The sequence below is a fragment of the Sorex araneus genome, chromosome 1, assembly GCF_027595985.1.
Source record: "Sorex araneus isolate mSorAra2 chromosome 1, mSorAra2.pri, whole genome shotgun sequence".
Lineage (NCBI taxonomy): Eukaryota > Metazoa > Chordata > Mammalia > Eulipotyphla > Soricidae > Sorex > Sorex araneus.
The window spans coordinates 106,055,122-106,078,242 of NC_073302.1; the positions used below are offsets into that span (position 1 = coordinate 106,055,122).

A 23,121-nucleotide genomic window follows, 5' to 3' on the forward strand; every position below is an offset into this window, starting at 1 on the left:
GACCCGGGTCTGGTCGGGCAGCCAGGCCAGAGCCGAGCCCCCCTCTCGCCCCGGGAGCCCCCTGCCGGCCTGCACGGCCACACGGGCCTGCCGTGACACACCACACATGGCTGAGGCGCCAGCAGAAGGGCCTGGGAGACGCAGGCACACGCATGCGCACGCACACACACACACACACACACACACACACACACAGAGCTGTAGCCTCGCTGCCTGTGGCCCTGAGATGAGATGTGCCCCCCCCCGCCCCGCCCCTGCAGCCCCAGTCACGTGAGCATGACAGTGCTGCTGGGGAGAGTCCCCTGAGGACGCGGCTGGGCCTCAGCCCCCCCACCTTCCCCCACACTGCCGTGTCCCCCCCAGCCCCCTGGCTGTCCCCACTCCCCACTGTTCTCACTGTAAGACTCCTGGCGGGAACTCCCCTCCGTCAGTCACCCCAGAAGCCTCAGCCTCCGTTGCCGGACGTGTTGAGTGAAACTGTGACCGCCTGGGAACTGTCGAGGTTTGGCTCACATGGAGGTGAGGCAGGACAGGCCGTGCTAGGGCCACATCACCGTGATCTGGGCGCTTCCTGAAGCGCCTGGTGCCCGACCCTCCCCATGATGCAGGAGTTCTATGTGCCATGGGGAGGGGGGGGTTTCAATCCCCGGCACCCCAGATGGTCCCTGAGCCAGCCAGGAACAATTCCTGACTGCAGAGCAGGGGTGAGCCCCGAGCACTGACAAATGTGTGGCCCCAAAAAGAAAGTGCCACTGGGGGTCGGGGAGGTGGCCAAGAAGTCACTGTGCAGCTCACAGGATCCACACACCTCACTGGCACCTGCATACCCTCACACAGTTCTTCACCTCGTTCGTACACCTGTGTGTGTGTGTGTGTGTGTAAGAGGTTATAAAAATAAGAAAATTTATTTTTTTAAAAAATCAATGGTATACGTACATATACATACAAACTGGGAAGAATGTATACCTAAATCAAGGGTATTTCTGAGTGGTGGCTCTACTACATTGATAGAATAAGTATGTCGATTAGGATGAGAATGGAGGTGAGATTCAAACACATGATGGGATTTGGTTTGTGACAGGACAAAGTATCCTCTCCTGAGAGGATGCAGGAAAGATAATGACAGTTGAAAAGACAAGTTGTCAGTAGTTGCATGGAAGATAACACGCGGGAAGGTTATGAGTCCGAGCTCTCGGATCAGTGGCTAGAATGGGGTGGAATGGGAAAGCAGCCGGGAAGGAGAGGGGAGCAACCAACCAGACTGTATAATCCCTACTGAAACCGCCCCTCGGCCCGCAGAGGACTGAGTATCTGGATGCTCTCGCAGACCTGTTTGGGACTGGAAAAGAGAGTCCAGCCTTAACACCAGTGAACTGGGTGAATATTTGATAGAAACTGTCATTCGAGGATACAGCAGACCCTTGGCTTGTGGTGGGTTTCCTTTAGCAGAGGGAGTCCTCGTGCAGGTCGACAGCTGAGCCCCTTCCGGACAGCTCTAGCAGGCAATTGCCATGTGGAAGAAACTAGATGCTTTGACTGTGCATAGTAACGGAACTCAGACGGCTTCTCTCTTGCCCGTTAAGCAGTATCGTTCCTCTGGTGCGGAGAATGTCCTAAGAATGTGTCTGCCTCCGTGTGTGTGTGTGTGTGTTCCAGTATAGTAAAGACACTTTCCTCCTTCTCTCTGTCCCCGTAAACCCTCTCTCCGCCCTCCCGGTTACGCCGTCTCTTGCTCACGTTCTGTAATACCACAGCTCCTTGCAGCAGGAGGGAGCGAAGCCAGAGCCTCGGGGGAATGACCTTCTCGTGTCGTTCTCTAGAGGTGTCAGGGACTAGCTGACACAGACACCTCTGAGAGGAAGGACCACCTGAAGGACCCAGCAGGTCCCAGGGGAGACCCCGTCCATGCTCCTCACGGACACCCGCCCACCCCTCAAGAGCCCCACCTCTGGGCCTGGCCCTGGTGGCCCCTTCGAGTCCGTGGATCGTGGCTGGCCACTGCCCCCCAGTGCCACTTGTTGTGGCCCCACACGAGTGTCACAGAAAAGCCCCAGGATACCCCCGGGCCTGAGAGAGTCCTCCAGAGAGGGCACGTGCCCTGCTGAGCTCTGGCACCACGTAGGTTCGTTCCCCTGGGCCCTGCCAGGAGCGAGTCTGAGGCCCACGAGCACAGGAAGTCACAGAGGAGAAAAGCAGACGGTCTGCCCGCTGCGGGCAGCGCAGTCGGCTTCCTCTGGGACGCACCGTGAGCACTGGCGCCACGGCCGAGTGCAGGCTCGTGGCCTCAAGTGGCAGAGACAGCACTGCGTTTGTCCCGCAGCCAGCGCCGCCAGCCGCGCCCACGGTGCCCTGGCCTGCCCCAGCCTGCCCCGGTCGTGCCCGGCGTCCTCCCGGCCTGCCCCAGCCGTGCCCAGTATCTCCTGGCCTGCCCCGGCCGTGCCCAGGGTCCTCCCGGCCGTGCCCGGCGTCCTCCCGGCCCGCCTCCTGACGCTGAGCCCCGCCCCAGGGTCTCCTTCCCTCCATTCCTCGGTCACTCTGCACAAGCCTGAAGCATTGGGTCGTTGACTTATTTCTCTGTGCGGGGCCACTCCTGGTGGGCTCAGGGCCCACTCCTGGTGGGCTTAGGGGGTTCCCGCACTCATCACAGCGTCACAGCTGTACTGGGGGTGCTGGGGGAGAGCAGCGGGGAGGGCATCTGCGTGCACGGCCAGTGCCCTCGCTGCTGTCCATCATCTCGGGCCTTTGAGGGTGGGCTGGTGAGGCTTCAGCCGAGCCCCGCGGGTGTGGGGACGCGGCCCCGGCTCACGCGCCGCCCCTCGTGCCGCTGCTTGAAGGTGAGCTGCCTGTGTCTGGAGGAGAACGTGGACAACGACCCCTGCAAGTTTGCGCTGACGTCGCGAACGGGCGAGGCGCTGGAGACCTTCATCCTGCACGCGTCCAGCCCCGGCGCCCGGCAGGCCTGGATTCACGAGATCAACCAGATTTTGGAAAACCAGCGCAATTTTTTAAACGGTACCTCCCGCCTGTGCGCCCTCCCTCCTGCGCGCCTCCCGCCCCGCCCAGGCCCGCGACCCTCTGAGTGCTGGGCCTCCGGTGTGCCCGGGGGTTCGGGCGCCCAGTCGCGCGGCACGGGGAAGTTGGTGCGCGCCGCCAGGAGCAGCCCAGTGCTCCGGTGCCCGCGGCCAGGCAGAATCTGCCCTGCAGCCCTCCGGGGTCCTCCCGGCTCGCCCGCCCCCTGGGGCTCCCCCTGCTGGCCTCCCTCTGCAGTTGCTGCCGCTCCTTGAATTTCACCTGGTGGCCACCGAGGTCGGAGGTGGTCCAGGGATTCCGTTTCCAGGGTTGATGGGGAGCCTCCGACCTCTGGCTGGCACACTCAGGGGGAGGGGATGGGGGTGGGTCTACACCGGCCCCTCACGCCCTAAGGCAGTCGCCCTGCAGAACGTGTGCCTCCTGGGGCTCGTTGGTGTCTGCACGGCCTGAGCCAAAGCCCCGCGCACCCCAAGTGCCCTGAGCCCCGCGCGCTGAGCCCCCAAGTTCCTGATTCCCTCACATCCCGAGCCCCTGATTTCCCGCATCCCGCGCGCCCTGAGCCCCCAATTACCCCGCACCCTGACTGCCCCGAGCCCCCGATTTCCCGCACCCCAAGGGTCCTGGGCCCCAGATTCCCCTGCACACCAGTTAGCCCGCACCCCGAGCCCCCGGTTTCCCCGCACCCTGCGCGCCCTGCGCCCCCGACTCCCCCTCACCCCACGCGCCCTGAGCCCCCAGTTCCCCCGCGCGCCCCAAGCCCCCGATTACCCCGCACCTCGAGTTCCCTGAGCCGCCAATTCCCCTGCACCCCGATTCCCCCGCACCCCGGTTCCCCCGCGCCCGGTTCCCCGCCCTGACCGCGCCTGTCTTGCAGCCTTGACGTCGCCCATCGAGTACCAGAGGAACCACAGCGGGGGCGGCGGGGCCGCGGGCCCGGGCGGCGGCGGCGGCAACCACGGCGCGGGCCCCGCGGGCACCGGCCGGAGCAGGCCCTCCCGGATCCCCCAGCCCGTCCGACACCACTCCCCCGTGCTGGTCTCCTCCGCGCCCCCCGGCCAGGCGGAGGCCGACAAGATGTCAGGTACGTCCACCCCCGGCCCGGCCCCGCCGGCCGGCGAAGGTCCCCCGCGAGAGGCCGAGCCAACCCCCAGGACGAAGGCGCCGGAGAGCCCCCGCCAGGGCGCCGACCCCAGCGGCGGCTGCCGGGACGCGCGCGCGCCCCCCGACGACGGCCGCGCCCCGCCTGCGCGCCCCAGCCCGGGCGCCCTCCCACTCGGCAAGGCCCGGCCCGGCGCCGCGTCGCCGCTGCACTCGCCGCTCACCTCCGCCGCCGCCGCCAGGGAGCCCCCCGGCAGCCCCCTGCAGAAGGGGGGCTCCTTCTGGAGCTCCGTGCCCGCCTCGCCCGCCAGCCGGCCGGGCTCCTTCACCTTCCCGGGGGACAGTGACTCCCTGCAGCGGCCAGCGCCCCGCCACGCGGCCCCCGCCAAGGACACGGACCGCATGAGCACGTGCTCCTCGGCCAGCGAGCAGTCCGTGCAGTCCACCCAGAGCAATGGGGTAAGCACGCCCGGCAGCCTCCGCCTCTGTCGCGCCAGCTCTTCTGAACCCCACTAACCCGGCTCGCCGGCCTCGGCCTCGACTCCTGCGCTCCACTCCGCCCCGCAGCCCGCGTGGACCTGGACACGCCGCGGCCGCCTCTAACCCTTCCGCTCCGCTCCGCTCCGGGACCGCCGCTCTCGTCTCTACTAACTCACTCGCCCTGTCTGGCTTTGTGTGTGTCCCCTCCGCCACCACGGCGCCGCCCCCACGGGCACACGCCGCACACGTGTGTCCCTGCGCCCCTCCTGGCCTCTCTCCACCGGCACCTGCACTGACCGCCCTCGTCTCTCGGTTGCGTCCTTCTCTGCCTTAAGTTCATCTTCGCAGCGTTTTTTCAGGGGTGGCGGGTGGGGTGTGTGGTTGTTTTTTTTTTCCCTTTTGAATTTGAACTCCTCCGCTGGAGAGAACGACAGCCCCTCGAGGAAACACCACCTCAGAGCAGAACACGGCTGACGGGCGGGGAGGGAAGGGCTTCTCGGGGGAATCCTGACCCCCCCACCCCCACCCCCTAGTTTCCCGCTGGAGGGGAGACCCCCGAGATGGGGCTTCTGCCCCGGGAGTGGGGTTAGGTGGGGTGTACCTGCGCCTCTGTCGGCGCCCCCCACCCCCCCCACACACACACACTCGGCGCCTCCCGCCCGACTCTCTCCCTCCCGAGAGCTGGCGGGGCACTGCACCCTGAAAGGCGTGCGTGAGAGAGAACTGTCCCGCGAGTGTATGTCGATGGCTTGATCGGTTTTTAAATACATTTCCCTCAAAGGGGGTCTGTGTCTCTCTTTATGAACACCGCAAAACCTCTTCTTTGCATGCCTCTCTCTCGCCTCTGGGGGGGGCCTGTCGCAGTTAGCCCTTCCTCCGCCCTCCTCTTCCTGCTGCGCTCGGGGAGTCCCTGGGGAGGGGTGCCCTGCTCGCTCCGGCACCTGGCCCATTAGGGGTGAAACGTGGGGTTTGCAGGCGGGGGCGGGGGTGACTTCCCGAAGTTGGCAGCTTGCTCCTGAGCTGGGCACAGGAGTTGCTCAGTGAACCCCCACGACTGGCCCGGCACAGACGCCCCTCCCTCCGCATCCCTGGTGAGCCCCACTCACCGTGCCCAGGGTTAAAGCAGGGACCCCACTGCCTGCTGGGGAGCTGGAAAGGGCCCCAGGATGCTGCAGAGCCGCCCTGGAAAGGCGCTCACACACGCCCGCGCACACACACACGCACAGCTCCATGGAGCTGTCTCCGGTCACAGCTGTGCCTCCTTCTGGAAAGTTCTGCTGAGTGCAGGGGCATGTACCCGGAGAGTGTCCATGCAGGGCCCCCAAAGTGGCCACACGAGCCGCCTGCACCCTCCCACGCACGCCCCAGGAAGGACGACGAGGTGCCCCACTTTCTCCTGGATGCCCGTGGCCCCTGCAGGCCCCCCCCCCCGCCGTGCCCTGTGGGGCCCGTCACCGTGACCGTGGGCATAGCCCGAGTCAGGGGCGGGTGTGAGTGAGGCGTGCTCTGAATGCCTGGCACACAGGTGCGGCTGTTCCAGGTGGAATATATCCTCCCACGGCGGAGACGAGGGTGGCGTGGCCGAGCCCTTCCCCGTGCCAGCCCTGTGTGCCCCCCGGGACGGGGCGGGCAGCAGAGACAGGCGTGCTGAGCCCGGGGCCGGCCTGGCTGCTCCGCTCTGCACCACTGCCAGGAGAGACCATTTCACTGGCTGCCACAGCTCAGGGGGAAGTTCACCCAGTGCTCCCTGGAACCTGGCTTCCTTGAGCTAACAGAAAGCCCCCACAGTTGCACCTGAGGCAGCTCTGGCCCTTCCCATCCCCCATCGTCCCGGTGCCACCTGGCCCAGGGGTCCAGCATGCCCCGCAGTGGGAAAGGCTGGGCCTGATGCCTCTCCTGGCCCCGCCTCCGCCAGGCGCATCTTGCTGGCTTTCCCGGGCCCGACCTCAAGGGGGCACTGCTGGGCCTCCCCCTGCACCGCCGGCCGGCCGGGCACCAGCAGCCCTGGGCTGAGTGAGAAGCCTGTGCCAGGGCCACCAGGCGCGGCCGAGCCAGCACCCGCCTCGCCACGGCCCAGCTCTGAGCATCAGTCGTGGTGACCGCTACAGCTGCAGAGGGCGAAGAGACCTGTGGACTCGGCCAGCCTTTGCCACGCGTGACGGCTTGGCACCAAAAAAAAAAAAAAAGCCAAAGAAAAGAAAAAGCAAAGCTGCCATTTGCATTCCTTCTGCCGACTCGAGGTGGCCTCAGAAAGCGTCTCGGCCTCGCTGTGGAGACGGGGCCCGGCCTGAGCTCCCGGACACGGAGGGCGCAGAGTAGGGGCAGGCGGCTTCTCCAGGCGGCGTCCACTCCCACGACAGCCAGGCCTCCTGGGCAGCTGGCGAAGGGGCCAGCACCGAGGGACGGTCCCCGAGGACGGCAGCGACGGCGCGGGCCTCCCTCCCTCTGCCGAAGGACCACGGAGCCCAGCCCGTGTGGCCGGACCACGGGATACAGAGCTGGCCGCCTCGTGGGGGGGGCCTCCTCTCACGCCCCAGAGTGCCGGGGGGCGAGGGTGACGGACGGGGCCGGCCGGACGAGAGGGAGCGCGTGGCGGGGGCCGGCCCGCCGCAGCGCCCACCTTTGTCTCCGCAGAGTGAAAGCAGCAGCAGTAGCAACATCTCCGCCATGTTGGTGACGCACGATTACACGGCAGTGAAGGAGGATGAGATAAACGTCTGCCAAGGAGAGGTCGTTCAGGTTCTGGCCAGCAACCAGCAAAACATGTTCCTGGTGTTCCGCGCCGCCACTGACCAGTGCCCCGCCGCCGAGGGCTGGATCCCGGGCCTGGTCCTGGGACACACCAGCGCGCTCATCACGGAGAACCCCGACGGGACTCTCAAGTGAGTGGCCGCGGCCAGGCCCAGGGCGTGGCGGGGGGGCCCGGACACCCAGTCTGTGGCTCTGGGGAGAACCAAGCGGAGGCCGCAGCCACGCCCAGCTGGGAGGGCGTTAGCTCTGCGGGTGGCTGGCCCAGACTCCGTCTCCGGCATCCCAGACGGTCACTGAGCCCTGCCAGGGGTGATTCCTGAGCCCCCCGCCAGGGGTGGACCCCACAAAAAGAAGAGAGCCGCGCCACTCTCCCGCCGGCTGCTTCGGGCTGGGGGAGGCAGGTTTCGAACCCCCCAGAACTGGGGCCCAGATGGTGGCACAGGCTCGTCAGCACTCGGGGTCTGCGGAACCCTGGGCTTGGGGGGACAGCTGGGGTGCAGGTCACAGGCGGTTGGTGTCCGGGGTGGCGCCTGCGGCCTCTCTTCGTTCTAGTTCCAGGATCTCACTCCGGTTCCTAAAGCGAGACCTCCCTAGGCCCCGTGTGACGGCAGTCTGCACGCTCTCGAGAGCATGGCTGAGGGTGTGTGCGTGCGCATGTAAGAGTGAACGTGTCTGAATATGCTTCTCGTGAGAACACGTGGAAGTGAGTGACTCTGGAAAAGCACCTGCATGCGCGTACACATGTGTCTGTATACAAAAAAGTACATGGATATATGTATATGTGTGTGAAGAAATATGAATGTATGCACATGTGTGCGAGTATGTGATATGTGAGAGTATGTGAGAATTCATGGATGTGTGTGCATGTGTGCGAGTATGTGGGTCTGTGTACATGTGTGTGAAAGTTCATGGATGTGTATGCATGTGTTTGAGTATATGGGTCTGTGTACATGTGTGTGAAAGTTCATGGATGTGTGTACATGTGTGTGAGTGTAGATCTGTACATGTGTGAAAGTTCATGGGTGTGTGTACATGTGTGTGAAAGTTCATGGATATGTGTACATGTGTGTGAGTATGTGGATCTGTACATGTGTGAAAGTTCATGGGTGTGTGTACATGTGTGTGAAAGTTCATGGATGTGTGTTCATGTGTGCAGCTGTCCATTTTTGGGAACCACGGTGCCCTCGTGGCGACCAGCAGTGGACACGGTCCCCGGAGCCCCGCTGCCCACGGCTTGGGAAACCGGCCTCAGCTCCCCGCAGGCCTCCCCACCACGCACGGAGGCTTTCGGCTTTGCGCTCCAGATGTCTGGGGACCTCGAGACCCCGTAGAGCTGACCGTGAACATACTGACCATTCCGGGGCCCCTGCTGTACTGGGGGTCTACCCCGGGGTTCCTGCGTGCAAGCACACGGCCTGGCCTCTCGAGCCCGCTCCGGCCCTGTCTCCCTCTGCCTCTCTGGAGGGGGGGCAGCGCGGCTGGCCAGCTCAGGACCTCTCCCGGCTCTGCACTCAGTGCTCTGCCCTGTGCTTCCCGGGCACCCTGGCTGCGGGGTCGGTCTTTAGAAAACCGGGGGGTGGGTCCTGTCCCGGAGAACCCAGGGAAGGTGAGGCGGGTTCTCAGGCACAGTGCAGGGGCCACCCCCGTGCCCTGCCCACGTGGCCGCTCTCTGCAGCGTCAGTCGACCACAGACCAAAGCTCAGTCACGCGGCTTCCTGAGAGCCGGAGGCCACGGCCCCGAGACGACCCCGTCCCTGCAGTCTCTGACGGCCTGTCCCGGGTCCTGGCGGGTGAATCCCCGCGGGGCTCCGAGTTAGCCTCGGTCTCGGGCATCCACGGGGGGCGGCCTTGGCACCTGAGTCCCCTGGACGTGAAGGGGTCTCCCGATTAAGGCCGTTCCCCCCCCCCCCAGGAAGTCCACTTCTTGGCACACAGCACTCCGTTTAAGGAAAAAATCTGAGAAAAAAGAAAAAGACGGCAAACGGGAAGGCAAGTTGGAGAACGGATATCGGAAGTCCCGGGAAGGGGCCAGCAGCAAGGTATCGGTGAAGGTGAGTGCGGGGTGAGGGCCCCGCCCGGGGCCTGGCCGTGCAGGGCACAGAGCCACCCAGGCTGACACGTGCCCGTCTGGGCTCCAGCCAGTTCCCGGCAGTGCTCCCTCCGCTCCTCCCTCTACGATCAGTTTGCCCTAAACTGGGCTGGGGTGGCAGGGTGCCTGGCTCCAGTCCCCAGCACAACAGGGTCACACGCCCTGTCCCTGCACTGACTCCTGAGCACTGAGGAGCTCTGGCAAAAAATTTAAAAAACAAATCAGGAGAGAAAAGAAAATCAAAGGCCCGGGTCAGGGTGGCGTCCTCGGGCGGAATTCAGGGTCTGGATCCGTCACCACCACCCGCCCCATCCTGTGCAAGGGGGGGAATGCGCCCCCGAGTCAGTGCCAGTGTTTGGCCCGAGGACAGGAGGGGCTGTGCCAGGGCTCCGGGAGCTGGGGACAGGTGTCCCCTGTCCCGTCTGTCCGCCGTGTGCCGAGGCTCACGCCCGCCTGCTCTTCCCTTTCAGCTTCTCAACCCCAGCTACATTTATGACGGTGAGTCCCGCGGACGGGGGCGGAGCCGGGGCTCGGCGGGGCTCTGGGCTCGGGTGCCGGGAGAAACGGGCGACCCGCTCACACCCCCTGCCCACTCCCCCCGCACAGTACCCCCAGATTTCGTCGTTCCCTTGAGCGAGGTCACGTGTGAGATGGGAGAGACCGCTGTTCTCCGCTGTCGTGTCTGTGGCCGCCCCACGGCCTCCATCACCTGGAAAGGCCCCGAGCACAACACCCTGAGCAGCGACGGCCACTACAGCATCTCCTACAGGTGAGCCCCTCCCTTCCTGGGTCCCAGGCTAGCCCCGCACCTCCTGAGACTCCCAGGCTAGCCCCTTACTTCCTGAGACCCCCCAGGCTAGCCCCACACTTCCTGAGACTCCCAGGCTGGCCCCTCACTTCCTGAGACCCCCAGGCTAGCCCCTCACTCCCTAAGCCCCATACTGGAGCCCCTCACTCTCTGGGCCCCATACTAGCCCCTCACTTCCTGAGACCCCCAGGCTGGCCCCTCACTTCCTTAGACCCCCCCCAGGCTGGCCCCTCACTTCCTGAGACACCCCAGGCTGGCCCCTCACTTTCTGAGACCCCCAGGCTGGCCCCTCACTTCCTGAGACCCCCAGGCTGACCCCTCACTCCCTGGGCCCCCCAGGCTAGTGCCTCACTTCCTGAGACCCCCAGGCTAGCCCCTCACTCCCTGGGCCCCCCATGCTGGAGCCCTCGCTTCCCGGGGCCTGGGCAGGCTAGGCCAGGCCCGTCCCTTCCTGGGGCCCCTGGGGCTAGCGGCCGGGGCCTGACTCGGGTCGCCCTGGCAGTGACTTGGGCGAGGCCTCTCTGAAGATCGTGGGCGTGACCACGGACGACGACGGCATCTACACGTGCATCGCGGTGAACGACATGGGTTCCGCCTCGTCTTCGGCCAGTCTGAGGGTGCTAGGTAAGTGCTCCCGAGGCCGGGACCCCGAGTTCAGCCCTCCCCCCCTGCCCACATGGCCCTCGGCTGAACCCTGTAATCTGAGACAGAGGGGTGCAAGCTGACGGGGGTCTCGGGGTCCAGGTGGGCCCCTAACATAGGGAGCACGGTGGTTCTCAGAGCCCCGTTCTGGCATCCCCTGGTCTCCCGTGGGCTGGCACTGCCCTGAGTGGGCCCCGCCCTTCTCCCGCGAGGGTCAGGGCAGGCGCGTCCACTTCACCTCCGCGGGCCCTGAGCCCAGAGGCAGCCCCTTCCCCAGGCCCCTTCGTGTCCTGTTGCCCGTCCCTGCAGCCAGCCGCTGGGAGAGGGGGCGGGGGAGGGGCTCCAAGTCAGGCCAGGGCCCTGCCACCCCTCCCTGAGGCCTCCCAGCCCACACACAGACACCGGAACTGGGCTGGGGGTGGGATCCCGGTACCACCAGAGGCAGAAAAGGAAAAGGTGGCAGATGAGTTGGGACTGAGGACCCAGGAAGCGTCCCCGTTCCGGGAGCCAGCCCAGGGGCCAGAAAGACTGTCCCGACCTCGAGAGGGAAGACCTGGAGCCGGCAGAGGGGGCTTGGGGGGGGGGGGGCGTCTTCCCAGCCGGCTCAGGGGACACGCTGGCCTCTCCCCGTAGGTCCAGGGCGTGATGGCATCGTGGTGACCTGGAAGGACAACTTTGACGCCTTGTACAGCGAGGTGGCCGAGCTTGGCAGGTATGACGTCACTCCCAGGGGTGGGGCTGGGCCCGGGGAGGCGAGGGGGGGGGCTGGAGGGGGGAGGGGGGCGAGTGGGTGCCCTGGTCCAGCGAGGGAGACTCGGCAAGTCGGGTGTCCTGAGAGCACCTCCCTTGGGCGCTGAGCAGAGGAAGGCCCCGGGCGGCGAAGTCAGGGCTGTGCCCGCCCTGCAGGGCCCACGCTGCCACCCGCTGCCATCTGGCAGTCACTCTGCCGGCTCGGGACGAGCGTGGGCCGGCCCCAGGCGGGCGGGATCTGGGGACAGCTCTCGGAGTGTCTCGTTGCACTGGACCCTGGCGGCAGCCTGGCTCTGCTGCCCCCCCCCCCACCAGAAGGGCAGCCAGGCGGGGGCGGTGCCCCCGGGCAGCTTCTCCCCCCAGCCCGCCCGCCCAGCACTCGGCCACCTGCCCCTGCTGTCCCCTGGCAGAGCAGCAGGTCTGGGCTGCTTCCCAAAACCCCTTCCAGCCTCCGGCCGCGCTGGTGGCCGTCCTGGGCCACGTGTCTGCCACTGCTGTCCTTCGGTACGAGTGTGTGACTGAAGGGACAGGGTCCCGGGGGTCTCCCCTGGGCTGTTGGCTGTCACTGCCCCGCCCCATCCACGGACCTGGCACCTCACCTGGCGCACTGGCCCCCTGCTGCCCTCTCCCCACTAGGGGACTGCTCAGAGCCCGCCCCTCCCCCCTCAGGCCCATCCCCTGGGGTAGCAGGCTCCCCCTACACCAAGGTGGGCCGGAACCCAAGAGACCCCTCAAGACCCCTCAGCGGTCCCTCCAGTCTCCAGTGGCGAGGGGCGTTCCCAGAGGCGTGTCAGGGCATTCCCAGGGTGCAGGAAGTGGGTCACCCTGGCAGAGAGAGACACGGAGCCCCCGCAGGCCCTCGGGAGGTTGGGGGGTCCCGCAGTTCTGAAGGTGCCCCTCCCGCCCGCCTCCCAGGGGCCGGTTCTCTGTTGTCAAGAAATGCGATCAGAAGGGAACCAAGCGCGCAGTGGCCACCAAGTTCGTGAACAAGAAGTTGATGAAGCGCGACCAGGTCACCCACGAGCTGGGGATCCTGCAGAACCTCCAGCATCCGCTGCTGGTGGGCCTCTTGGATACCTTCGAGACCCCCACCAGTTACGTCCTGGTGCTGGAAATGTGCGTATGCCCCGCCGGGTCCCATCCCTGGCCACACCCCCGGCTGCCAGCCCCGCCCCGGCCCCACCCCTAGCCGCCAGCCACGCCCCAGTCACGCCCCGGTTACACCCACTGACTGCCAGTCACTCCCAAGCCACGCCCTGGTTATGCCCACTGGTTGCCTGCCAGCCACGCCCCTCGCCTGGCCCTGTTGCTTCTAGCCCCGATGTCTGAGCATGCCTCATGGGGGACGACTCTCAGGAGTGGGGCCCCAAGGCATAGCCGTTTGTTGGGGGCCATGCCCAGTGATGCTCCAGGCCGACTCCTGGCTCTGCTCTTAGGGAGAACTCCTGGCAGGCCCGTATGGGGTTCCCAGGATCCAAGCCGGGTGGACCCTGAAAGGCAGATGCCCCCCGTGCCACTGTCACTCTGCAGCCGCAGTGTTACAGCTTTCGGGTAACCACGGATGCGGGTGTGCGGCCCCTGCCGCCCTGGAGGGGCCCCCGGTCCCCAGGATCCCGAGAAGCCCAGGGGCCAGGGTGCAAGACTCTGGCTGGCCATCTCAGGCCCTGCATCCTGCCCACCACCCCCCAGTCCCCGGCCTGAGGCATTGGGGGTGTCATCCGACCCTGAGCCATGCAGGCAGCACCCCACCCCCCAGGCTGTGCGCCCACCCGCGCCCCTTCCTAGGAGTAGCAAACCAAAGGAAGGGGACCCCCACAGACCCAGGACCACCTCCGGCCTCTCATCGTGGGGTGCACAGGAACTGCCCTCCCGCCCCTCCTTGCCGGGACCCCTCACGGCCCCAAGAATGGTGGTGACCCTAGAGGCCCCACAGGGGCCCTCCAGCCCCCTGGATCTGGGAGTCGTTCACCCCTGCTGCGCTTTCTCCGTTCCTGCCCAGCTGACCTCTCAGAAAGCAGGCGGGGTGGGGCGGACACGCCTTGCAGCCCAAGTCCGTGCCAAGCTTCCCGTCTGGCCCCCTGAGCAGCGCCAGGGCGAGGGGCAAGCCCCCCCCCCCCCACACACACACACATACACACCAACGCAACACAGCAAAGCCCAGGGGATCCCAGGCTCCCCTGAGCCCGTCAGGAAGTAGGACGTGCTCTTCCCAGGCAGAGACGGCCGGCCCAGAGCAGTGCTGGGCAGGGGGGACCACCAGGCGAACCCGGCGCTCACAGAGACACTGTGACCCAGGGGAGCGGCAGGCCTTGAGCAGGGGCCGCCGAGGCCCCCTGAGACGCTGCGGGTTGTGTGCGGCAAACGTGAGTCAGGCGCGTTTGTTGGAAGCACTCTGCCCGCCCCAGCTCTCTGGGGGATACTGAGTCATTCCCAAGGGCCTGAGAGACGGCACAGCAGGGGGGTGTTTGCCTTGCACGCAGCTGACCTGGGCCCGGGCCCCCGGCCCCCCTCCCGCCCCCTGGACACAGCCAGGTGTACCCCCAGCCCAGACATTTTAGAAGAGGAATCTTGCAGCCTCAAGCCTTAACAAGTCCCACCCGAAACACCTTCAGGTCGCCCTGTGCCCACACGGGGCCCGCCGTGTGCCTGTCCCGTGCCAGCACGCATGCACAGGCCCTCTGCTACATCTCTCTTAGAGGCGAGTCTCAGTGCAGGCCTGTCCACTGTCCCTGCGTCCTGGTGCCCTCGATAGGGGACACGCCATGCCCCCCCCCATGTCCCCAGTGATCGAACACGGGACCCCCTCCCCCAGCACTGTAGGCGCAGCCCTAGTGGGTCAGAGACCCCCAGGACTGGCCCCCCCAGGTCACGATCACCGAGACCATACACACACACACACACACACACACACACACACACACAGTGCACACACACGCACACAGCCTCCCTCTGGAAACAGGCCAGCAGTGGGCGGGGGGCAGCCCTGAGAGCCCCGGGGCCACACTGGCCTGTCCTTGGTGACTGACCGCAGCCCGGTGTCCCCCCCGCCCCCCAGGGCCGACCAGGGCCGTCTCCTGGACTGTGTGGTGCGCTGGGGAGACCTCACGGAGGGGAAGATCAGGGCGTACCTGGGGGAGGTGCTGGAAGCCGTCCGATACCTTCACAACTGCAGGATCGCACACCTGGACCTAAAGGTGAGTACTCTCAGCTGCTCACGCCCACAGTGCTCGGGGCTCCCAGGGGCCAGGCGGGCGGGGACGGCAGCTTCCCGTTGCCTGAGCTGAAGAATGGCTCTCCGAGGTGTCAAGTCTGGTGCATCAGACAGAACCCGCCATCAGCTTGACCCGGGTCTGGCTGACTTAGGAGGGGGGGAGGCCAGTGGCTGGGGCTGCACTGCAGGGCTCCCCCGAAGAGGCAGGCCCGCCCCACGGGGGCTGTTGCGGTGACTCGTCCCTCCCCCCCCCGCCCTAGCCCGAGAACATCCTGGTGGACCAGAGTGCGGCCAAGCCCACCGTGAAGCTGGCCGACTTCGGCGATGCCGTGCAGCTGACCACCACCTACCACATCCACCAGCTGCTAGGGAACCCCGAGTTCGCCGCCCCCGAGATCATCCTGGGCAACCCGGTCTCCCTGACGTCGGACACGTGGAGCGTGGGGGTGCTCACCTACGTCCTGCTGAGCGGCGTGTCCCCCTTCCTGGACGACAGCACGGAGGAGACCTGCGTGAACATTTGCCGGCTGGACTTCAGCTTCCCCGAGGGCTACTTCGAAGGGGTGAGCCAGGAGGCCAAGGACTTCGTGTGCCTGCTCCTGCAGGAGGACCCTGCCCGGCGCCCCTCGGCGGCCCTGGCCCTGCGGGAGCAGTGGCTGCAGGCGGGCCACGCCCCCGGCGCGGGCGTCCTGGACACGTCCAGGCTGACTTCCTTCATTGAGCGGCGCAAACACCAGAACGACGTGCGATCCATCCGGACCATGAGAACCTTCCTCCAGAGCAGACTCGCGGCCCGGGTCTGAGCGACCGCGGAGCCGCCTCTCATTCTCTTTCACCTGCCGACCAGCTGTTAATCTGAACTCTGACGAGAAAACGCCAACCAACCGGACCGAGTGCTGCGTCTGTTGTTGATCGTTGCGACCTGGCCTCTCCTCGCGCGAGCCGGGCTGGACGACCTCCTCTCTTGCTGTGTCACAGTCTTTTATTCAGGTTTCTGCAAAAAAAAAAAAAAAAAAGTTTAAAAAAAAATAACTTTTTTAAAGGAACACAAATAGAATTTTGCAAATTTACCGTTTTCCAAGATGTATTCAAGGAAATGAAATAAATGCCTATGTTCTACCACTCGGTATTAAGGAACCAAGCCGAGATCCCTCTGTCTCTGGGGCGGACCCCCCGCAGGGCCCGCAGCTGGGGGGGCGACCCCAGGAAGAGGCTTCTGGAACATGCATTCAACCTCAGACTTTTGCATACAAACAGAATGAATGGTTTTGCTCTGATGAAATGTAGGCCTTACTTGTATATAAGACTTGGTCCTGCCTTCCGGCTCGGGTCACCCCTTCAGCCTCCCACCCCGACACTGGGGGGGAGGTTGGGGGGAGAAGGAGGGGTGGCCCGGGGGGCGGGGCTGAGAGGACCCCGCCCCGCCCCCAAGCCGTCAATCAGATTGTGGTGCAGGACCGTCAAACGGAAGTACTGCAAACGCGCGCATTGGGGTTTTTTGGGGGTTTTATTTCCTATCATGTGCAATGTTGTGGCTTTAACATTTTATGCAACTATTTATGAAGACCTCTGTTGTACCTGTAATAAATACATAGAAAAAGCACACACTTCGTCCGGTGAGCTTTATGGTTTTGTGCGTGTGTGTGCGCGCGCGCGCGCGTGTGTGTGCGTGCGTGCGTGAGTGTGCGTGTGCGCGGGGTGAGGACCGGGCGGGAGGGTTGGCTTGGTGCGTGCGTGTGCGGGGTGGGCTGGGGTGGGGGTGGCCCGGGCCATCTGTTCTGGGAGAGTTACCTCTACGTGAAATTCGTTGCTTTTGAGGACTGTTAAGACAAAAATAAATAAATAAATGATTTCATACTCGGAATATCAAACTGGATAATAGGGTGATGTTTTCCAATCGATTGTGCTATTATTCAGAATGCCAAAGTATTATTCCCTCCCCCCCAAAATCAGCCCGGGCATTTGCTACTTTTTACACTTTTCTGTACAAAAAGCTGGCTGGATTTTGAGCCTCTGGTAAGAAAGAAGCCGGCGGGGCGCGGCGGGCCGGAGGCTGGTTTTGGGGGGTCTGTCCGGGCACAGGGCACCGCCCGGGGCTGCGGCGCTGGGCACATCCACCCTGCCCGGCTGGCTTTGCCCTTGGGAAAGACACCGGGCAGGGGACCCACGACCCCGCACCGCAGCTTCCGAGGCATTTTATTTATTCTTTCCTCGGGCTTTGCGTTTGTTTCTTGTAAAATTGTACAGAAACTTTTTAAGAGAAATCGGATTCCAAACTGGACGTGTGTTCCTACCCTCACGCCTTCTGTTTGTGTATCGTTCCTCCCATGGTTTCCGTTGGACTTTGCCATTGTTTTGCATGTACATTTCTTTGTACAGAGACCTGACATGTTTACACAGTATGATGTGATGTAAATATTTTATTTTGCCATCAGTTATTTTAAAAAATTAAACATATTTGCCTGATGTTTGTGTTGGGCCTTTTCTTTGCTGGTGCATCAGGAAAAGACAAAAGCGAGGGGGCCTGGGGAGGGCTCCGGAGGGGAAGGGGTTTGGGGCTCAGGACCCACCACACACCACCAGCGTCGGGGCTGCTGAGACAGCTGGCACTGCGGTGTAAAGCAGCTGTGCTCCACTTAGTACGGTGGTCAGGGTACGGCCAATAACCCAGATGCCCGGTGACAGATGAGCAGAAGTTGTGGGGTGCATACATAATGGAGTACTGTATTATACAGCTCTAAGAAAGAACAGAATGATGTGGTTGGCTGCAACCTGGATGGGACTAGAGGACGTGCTATGTGTCAGAAGGAGAAGGACAGACACAGAGTGATCTCTTTCACGTGTGGGACTTAGGCACAGCAATGTAGCAACAGGACCAAAGGCAAGGGAAGAAGTAATCCCACAACTGAGTCGGTGGGTGGGCGGCAGGGAGGGGTGAAAGGGAGGAGCCTGATTGGGGGGGGGGCATGGGAAACCATCGTTAACAATATTTTTGTAAAGCACAGCACCTCAATTAAAAAAGTTTGAAAAATAAAGCAGCTTTTTTTTTTTTTTTTTTTTTTTTTTGCTTTTTGGGTCACACCCAGCGATGCTCAGGGGTTACTCCTGGCTTTGCACTCAGGAATTACTCCTGGCGGTGCTTGGGGGACCATATGGGATGCCGGGGATCGAACCCGGGTCGGCCGCGTGCAAGGCAAACGCCCTACCCGCTGTGCTATTGCTCCGGCCCCTAAAGCAGCTATTTCTAGTGTGTTGGCCAGAGGGCCAAGGGCCGGTGGTCTTGGGACGGGAGCAGAAAGGCCAGTGCCCGCCACAGGGCAGGCTGCACAAGGGGTGGGGGCAGGCAGGGAGGTGGCGGGAGGGAAACTGGGGACATGGGTGATGGGAAACGTGCCCTGGTGAAGGGAAACTTGTAACATTGTATGCCTGAAACCTGATCTCGTACAACTTTGTAACTGTGTATCTTGTGGTGAGTGGAGGAAAAAAAAAAGTTGCAGGCTAGAGCGCCTGGTTCAGAGGGCACCCCGGGTCCGGCACCTGCACCCCACGGGCCCCACTCACTCGTGCAGGTGCTGGTCCGCCAGCCGGCCTGGGCCAGTGTCATATGCCTGCTCCCGGGCCACTGCTCTCCACAGAGGAAGAGGCCAGGCTCCGAGCTGAAGTGGTTGTTGCTGGGTGTTTGTGGAGGACGGCGTGACAGAGCTGCCTCTGGTGGGAATAAGGACAGGAGGCTGAGAGGGAGGAAGGGAAAGAGGGAGAGATGAAAGGGAGGGAGAGAAGAGAAAAGGAGAGGGGAGAAGAGAGGAAAGAAGGGAGGGGAGGAGAGAGGAGAGGGGAGTGGAGAAGAGAGGAGGAGTGGAGAAGAGAGGAGAGGAGAGGGGAGGGGAGGAGAGAGGAGAGGGGAGTGGAGAAGAGAGGAGAGGAGAGGAGAGAGGAGGGGAGGAGAGGAGAGGGGAGTGGAGAAGAGAGGGGAGGGGGGAGGAGAGAGGAGAGGAGAGTGGAGAAGAGGAGAGGAGAGGAGAGAGGGGAGGGGAGGAGAGAGGAGAGGGGAGTGGAGAAGAGAGGGGAGGGGAGGGGAGGGGAGAGGGGAGGGGAGGCAAGGGAGGCCAGCAGGAGCCCAGGGCTGCCCACTGGGTCGACCATGAGCCACGGCTCCCCGCCTGGCAGCCAGCACGAGTGATGCCACCCTTCAAGGGGCACCCGACGTCGTCGACACTGACGACCACAGGAGCAGGCAGGGGCGGCGGGACTGGCTGCGGGACCTGCTCGCTGCAGGGCTGCAGCTGGCGTCACACACAGCACCACCCCAGCCGGGGTCCGTGGGGTGTCCCGAGGGGCCTGGGACGAGGGGGGCAGACAGCAGGCGATGCGGGGGCCCAGGGCCAGCCTCTCTGCTCTCCCAAAGAGACGTCCCAGGGACTTGGCCTTGGTGTCCCCCACGTGGGGTGCACACGCACCTCCACGCCCCTCCCCTCGCACCCGCTGCACCCAGAAGGAATGCACGCGCCTTCCAGCGGGGCCCGGACAGCCTCATCCCGAGTCGGCTCCTTTGTCCAGCTTAATCTGCTGGGGTGAGCAGGGGACAGTCGCCCTCTCTGATGCTCAGAAGTGACGGGAGAGGGAGCGGCCGTGACAGGGGCTAGGCCGGCGTGCAGACTCCCAACCCAGGTTCAATGCCCTTCCCCGCAGGTCGTGTGCCCTGAGCACCCCAGGGTTCCCTCCTGAGCACGGGGCCAGGAACGGCCCCTCCGAAAGCCAAGGGCCAGGGTGCAGGTCCAGGGTTCCGGCAGGAGCGGGGGGTCGCAATGCATTGTGGGTCACAGAGGAACCCCCCCCCAAATCCAGGGCCTTGGGGGAAGCCGATTTCCCGGGGGCCCTGGGGGCGGGGGTCTGTGGTCCTGGGGTCGCTGGGGGGCAGTGCCCTGGGAACATCAACCTGGGTCAGAGCCCCCGTCCCTGTCCCCCGTCCTGGTGCTGTTTTCCATTTCTGAAGGCTGGGCTGCTCCGGTTCAGCCGCCACCGCCGGCCGCCCCGGGCCTCTGGGGCTGCTGGATGTCACGGAAATGCGCTTCGACAGGACAAAGTCAGAGCGAGCGACACAGAGGCAGAGGCAGGGCACACCCACTGCAGAGAGCCGCCTCCCGGCCCGGCCAGGGAAGGTATGGTAATGAGCTGGTTTCCATATTATTCTAACATACCGGCCAACCAAGCTCCTCACTCGGGTGGGCTCTAGTTTACAATCCAGAAACCCACGGGGACCGGCTTTCCCAGAGGCCAGGCACTGTTTGGGGGCTCCCACCCTGGGCCCCGGTGGCTGGCCAGTGTTTCCCCACTTTCTCCTCGCCACGCAAGGCCCCGTCAAGGCACCCCTCTTGGGAAGTCCCCGGGGAGCAAAGGCCCCAGCTGGCAGGACCCCGGGCCCAAGGAAGAGGCGTGGGCTTTGGGCCGGGTTCCCCAGGGGTGCTCAGGCGCCTGGGCCCCCCCGCATGGTTCTCGGCCTCGCCGGCCGGGGACTCCATATACAGCGGTGCTCGGGGGCTTCCGGGGGACCACAGGTGCGGAACATCAACCTGGGTCAGAGCCCCCGTCCCTGTCCCCCGTCCTGGCGCTGTTTTCCATTTCTGAAGGCTGGGCTGCTCCGGTTCAGCCGCCACCGCCGGCCGCCCCGGGCCTCTGGGGCTGCTGGATGTCACGGAAATGCGCTTCGACAGGACAAAGTCAGAGCGAGCGACACAGAGGCAGAGGCAGGGCACACCCACTGCAGAGAGCCGCCTCCCGGCCCGGCCAGGGAAGGTATGGTAATGAGCTGGTTTCCATATTATTCTAACATACCGGCCATGCAAGAGAAAAGATGCAAAGTGGGGATTTCTGCGAGCATGAAAGTCCCCTCCTGTCCAGCTGCTATTCCGACAGGCTCACCTCGGACGGGCGACCTCAGGGAGACGTGACACTCGGGAGGGCGAGTGGGTCTAAAGTGACAGCACACACTTGGCGGCCTTTGCCTGTCCACCTGGCCTGCCAGGGTGGCCTCCTTACGCTCCGCAGGGACCCGCCTTCTCTGAGGACACGGGCTCGGCGGGGGTCACCTCTGTGTGTCTCCTCACTTGAGCCCACTCGGATTCCTGCCCAGGCCCCTCGGGGGCCCCTGAGCAACGCTGCAGTCGAGAACCAGCCACCCGCTTGGCCACGATCACCCGAGTGTCCCCCCGGGCCCCGGAGCGTGGCTCAAAGAACGAAAAAGAGAGACGTGGGACCTTTCCTCAGCTGTCACTGTGCCCCACCCCTGACACGGTGTCGGCTTCTCTCCCACTCCCGGAAGTCAGGAGCGGAGAATTTGTACCGGGGGTGGGGGGCGGGGGGCACCTCGGAACAGCTCTGCTCTGCTCTGTCGCAGGGACGTCTGGTCCTCCTTGACTCGGGGCATGTCCGTGCTGTCTCAAAAGCCTGGGGGGGGGGGGGCGGCTGGAGTGATAGCACAGCGGGTAGGGCGTTTGCCTTGCACGCGGCAGACCCGGGTTCGATTCCCAGCATCCCATATGGTCCTCTGAGCACCGCCAGGGGAGATTCCTGAGTGCAGAGCCAGGAGTAACCCCTGTGCATTGCCAGGTGTGACCCAAAAAGCAAAAAAAAAAAACAAAAAAACAATCAAAAGCCTGGGGGGGTGGCGGGTAGGGGAGGGGCAGGATGTCGGTGAGAGCCGGAAATGATCACCTGGACAAGAACTGAGTGTTAGAAGTAGGTAACGGGATAGACTGGACAACCTTTCAGTATCTGTGATGCAAACCACAACGACCAAAAGGAAAAAGAGAGACAGTGACAGAAACAGAGAGACAGAAAGAGGGAGACAGACAGAGACAGAGAAACAGAGAGACAGAGAGAGATAGAAAGAGAGAGACAGAGAGACAGAGAAACAGACAGAGAGGCAGAGAGAAACAGAGAGACAGAGACAGAGAGAGACAGAGAAAGGGAGGTAGAATGAGAGAGAGGGAGGGAGGGAGGGAGGGAGGGAGGGGGGAGAGAGAGAGAGAGGAGTGCCTGCCATGGCGCACAGAAGCACAGAAGCAGGCTGGGAAGGTGACGGAGGGACCTGGGGTCTCTGGTGCTGGGGACTGAGCACTGGTGGAGGGGTGGGTGTGGGAACACTGCATGACTGGAACCCGGTCGTGAACAGCTTCGTAGGGTCTGTCTCACAGAGATCAATAATAAAACCTTAATAAGCAAAGGCCTCGGGCGCGGGCGCCTGGCTCCCGGGTGGCCTCGCACGTCCTGCCTGCGGCCAGGGCCGTCTCCAGGCCGAGGCCGTGCTGAGTCGCTCGTCTCTGCCCTGACACAGCCAGGCCCCTACTGAGCCCGCGGGAGCCCCACGCGCCGGTCTCCCCAGGACTCTGCCGAGAGCCCCAGCTGGTTCTGTGGCCCCGGGCTCCACGGCCGTGTTGACTGAGGCGCCGGCGTGCCCTCGGTACTGGCGTTTGCAGGACCGCGTGCTTCCGTGGCCAGCTGGAAACTCGGGCTGGCGGCTGGAATCCTGACTTTGGGGGAGGGAAACTCCAGCCGGCCCAGGCCGTCAGCACAGGCACAGGCCGCCTCGCTTGGAGCAGCAGAGCCCTGGGAGCCGGGAAGCCGGCGCCTTGCCTTGCCCGATGCCAGCCTCGCACCCGGGCCCGCCCTCCAGCAGAGGCCTCTGTGCTGGGTCGGTCGCTTAGCAGTCACCGATTGTCAGGGAGGGGACGGCCCCGAGAGAAGGTGGACGGGACAGTGCCTGGAGGTAAACAAAACAGCTGCCAGAGGAAGGGCAGAGATCAGAGACTGCAGCCTCTGCGCCCGGGAAGCTCCCCTGCGCGGCCGGATGCTGTGTGCGTGTGTGTGTGAGTGTGTGGGTGTGTGTGTGTGTGTGAGTGTGTGTGTGTGTGAGACTGTGTGTGTGGGTGAGTGTGGGGGTGTGTGTGTGTGAGTGTGTGGGGTGTGTGTGTGTGTGAGTGTGTGTGTGGTGTGTGCATGTGTGATGGTGTGAGTCTGAATGTGTATGAAAGTGGTGTGTGTGGATGGTGTGTGTGAGTATGATTGTGAGTGTGTGTGATATGTGTACGTTATGAGTGTGTGTGTGGGTGTGTGTGGTATGTGTATGAGTGTGTATAATGTGTGTATGTGTGTATGGTATGTGCATGTGTGTGTGGTGTGTATATGGGTGAGTGTGTGTGAGTGTGAGTGTGTGTGTGATATGTGTATGTGTGTATGATGTGTGTGAGTGTGTAGTGTATGAGT

The 23,121-nt window shown here is 63.8% G+C and overlaps 1 protein-coding gene across 3 annotated transcripts in view; it reads left to right on the top strand.

Moving 5' to 3' along the window:
• Window positions 1-17,325, top strand: part of TRIO (trio Rho guanine nucleotide exchange factor) — a 156,675-nt gene extending 139,350 nt beyond the window's left edge. For 2 of the 3 annotated variants that reach the window (XM_055136851.1, XM_055136856.1), the window contains exons 47-57: window positions 2,835-3,012; window positions 3,905-4,587; window positions 7,243-7,490; window positions 9,272-9,410; window positions 9,919-9,946; window positions 10,055-10,217; window positions 10,759-10,880; window positions 11,532-11,610; window positions 12,564-12,764; window positions 14,704-14,842; window positions 15,120-17,325. In XM_055136851.1, coding sequence (XP_054992826.1) covers window positions 2,835-3,012; window positions 3,905-4,587; window positions 7,243-7,490; window positions 9,272-9,410; window positions 9,919-9,946; window positions 10,055-10,217; window positions 10,759-10,880; window positions 11,532-11,610; window positions 12,564-12,764; window positions 14,704-14,842; window positions 15,120-15,662 — 2,523 coding nt within the window. In that variant the 3' untranslated portion in view covers window positions 15,663-17,325. Of the gene's footprint in view, window positions 1-2,834; window positions 3,013-3,904; window positions 4,588-7,242; window positions 7,491-9,271; window positions 9,411-9,918; window positions 9,947-10,054; window positions 10,218-10,758; window positions 10,881-11,531; window positions 11,611-12,563; window positions 12,765-14,703; window positions 14,843-15,119 lie in introns of those variants that run through there. The other variant, XM_055136862.1, reaches the window with a different exon arrangement.
• The last annotated feature ends 5,796 nt before the right edge of the window (window positions 17,326-23,121 follow it).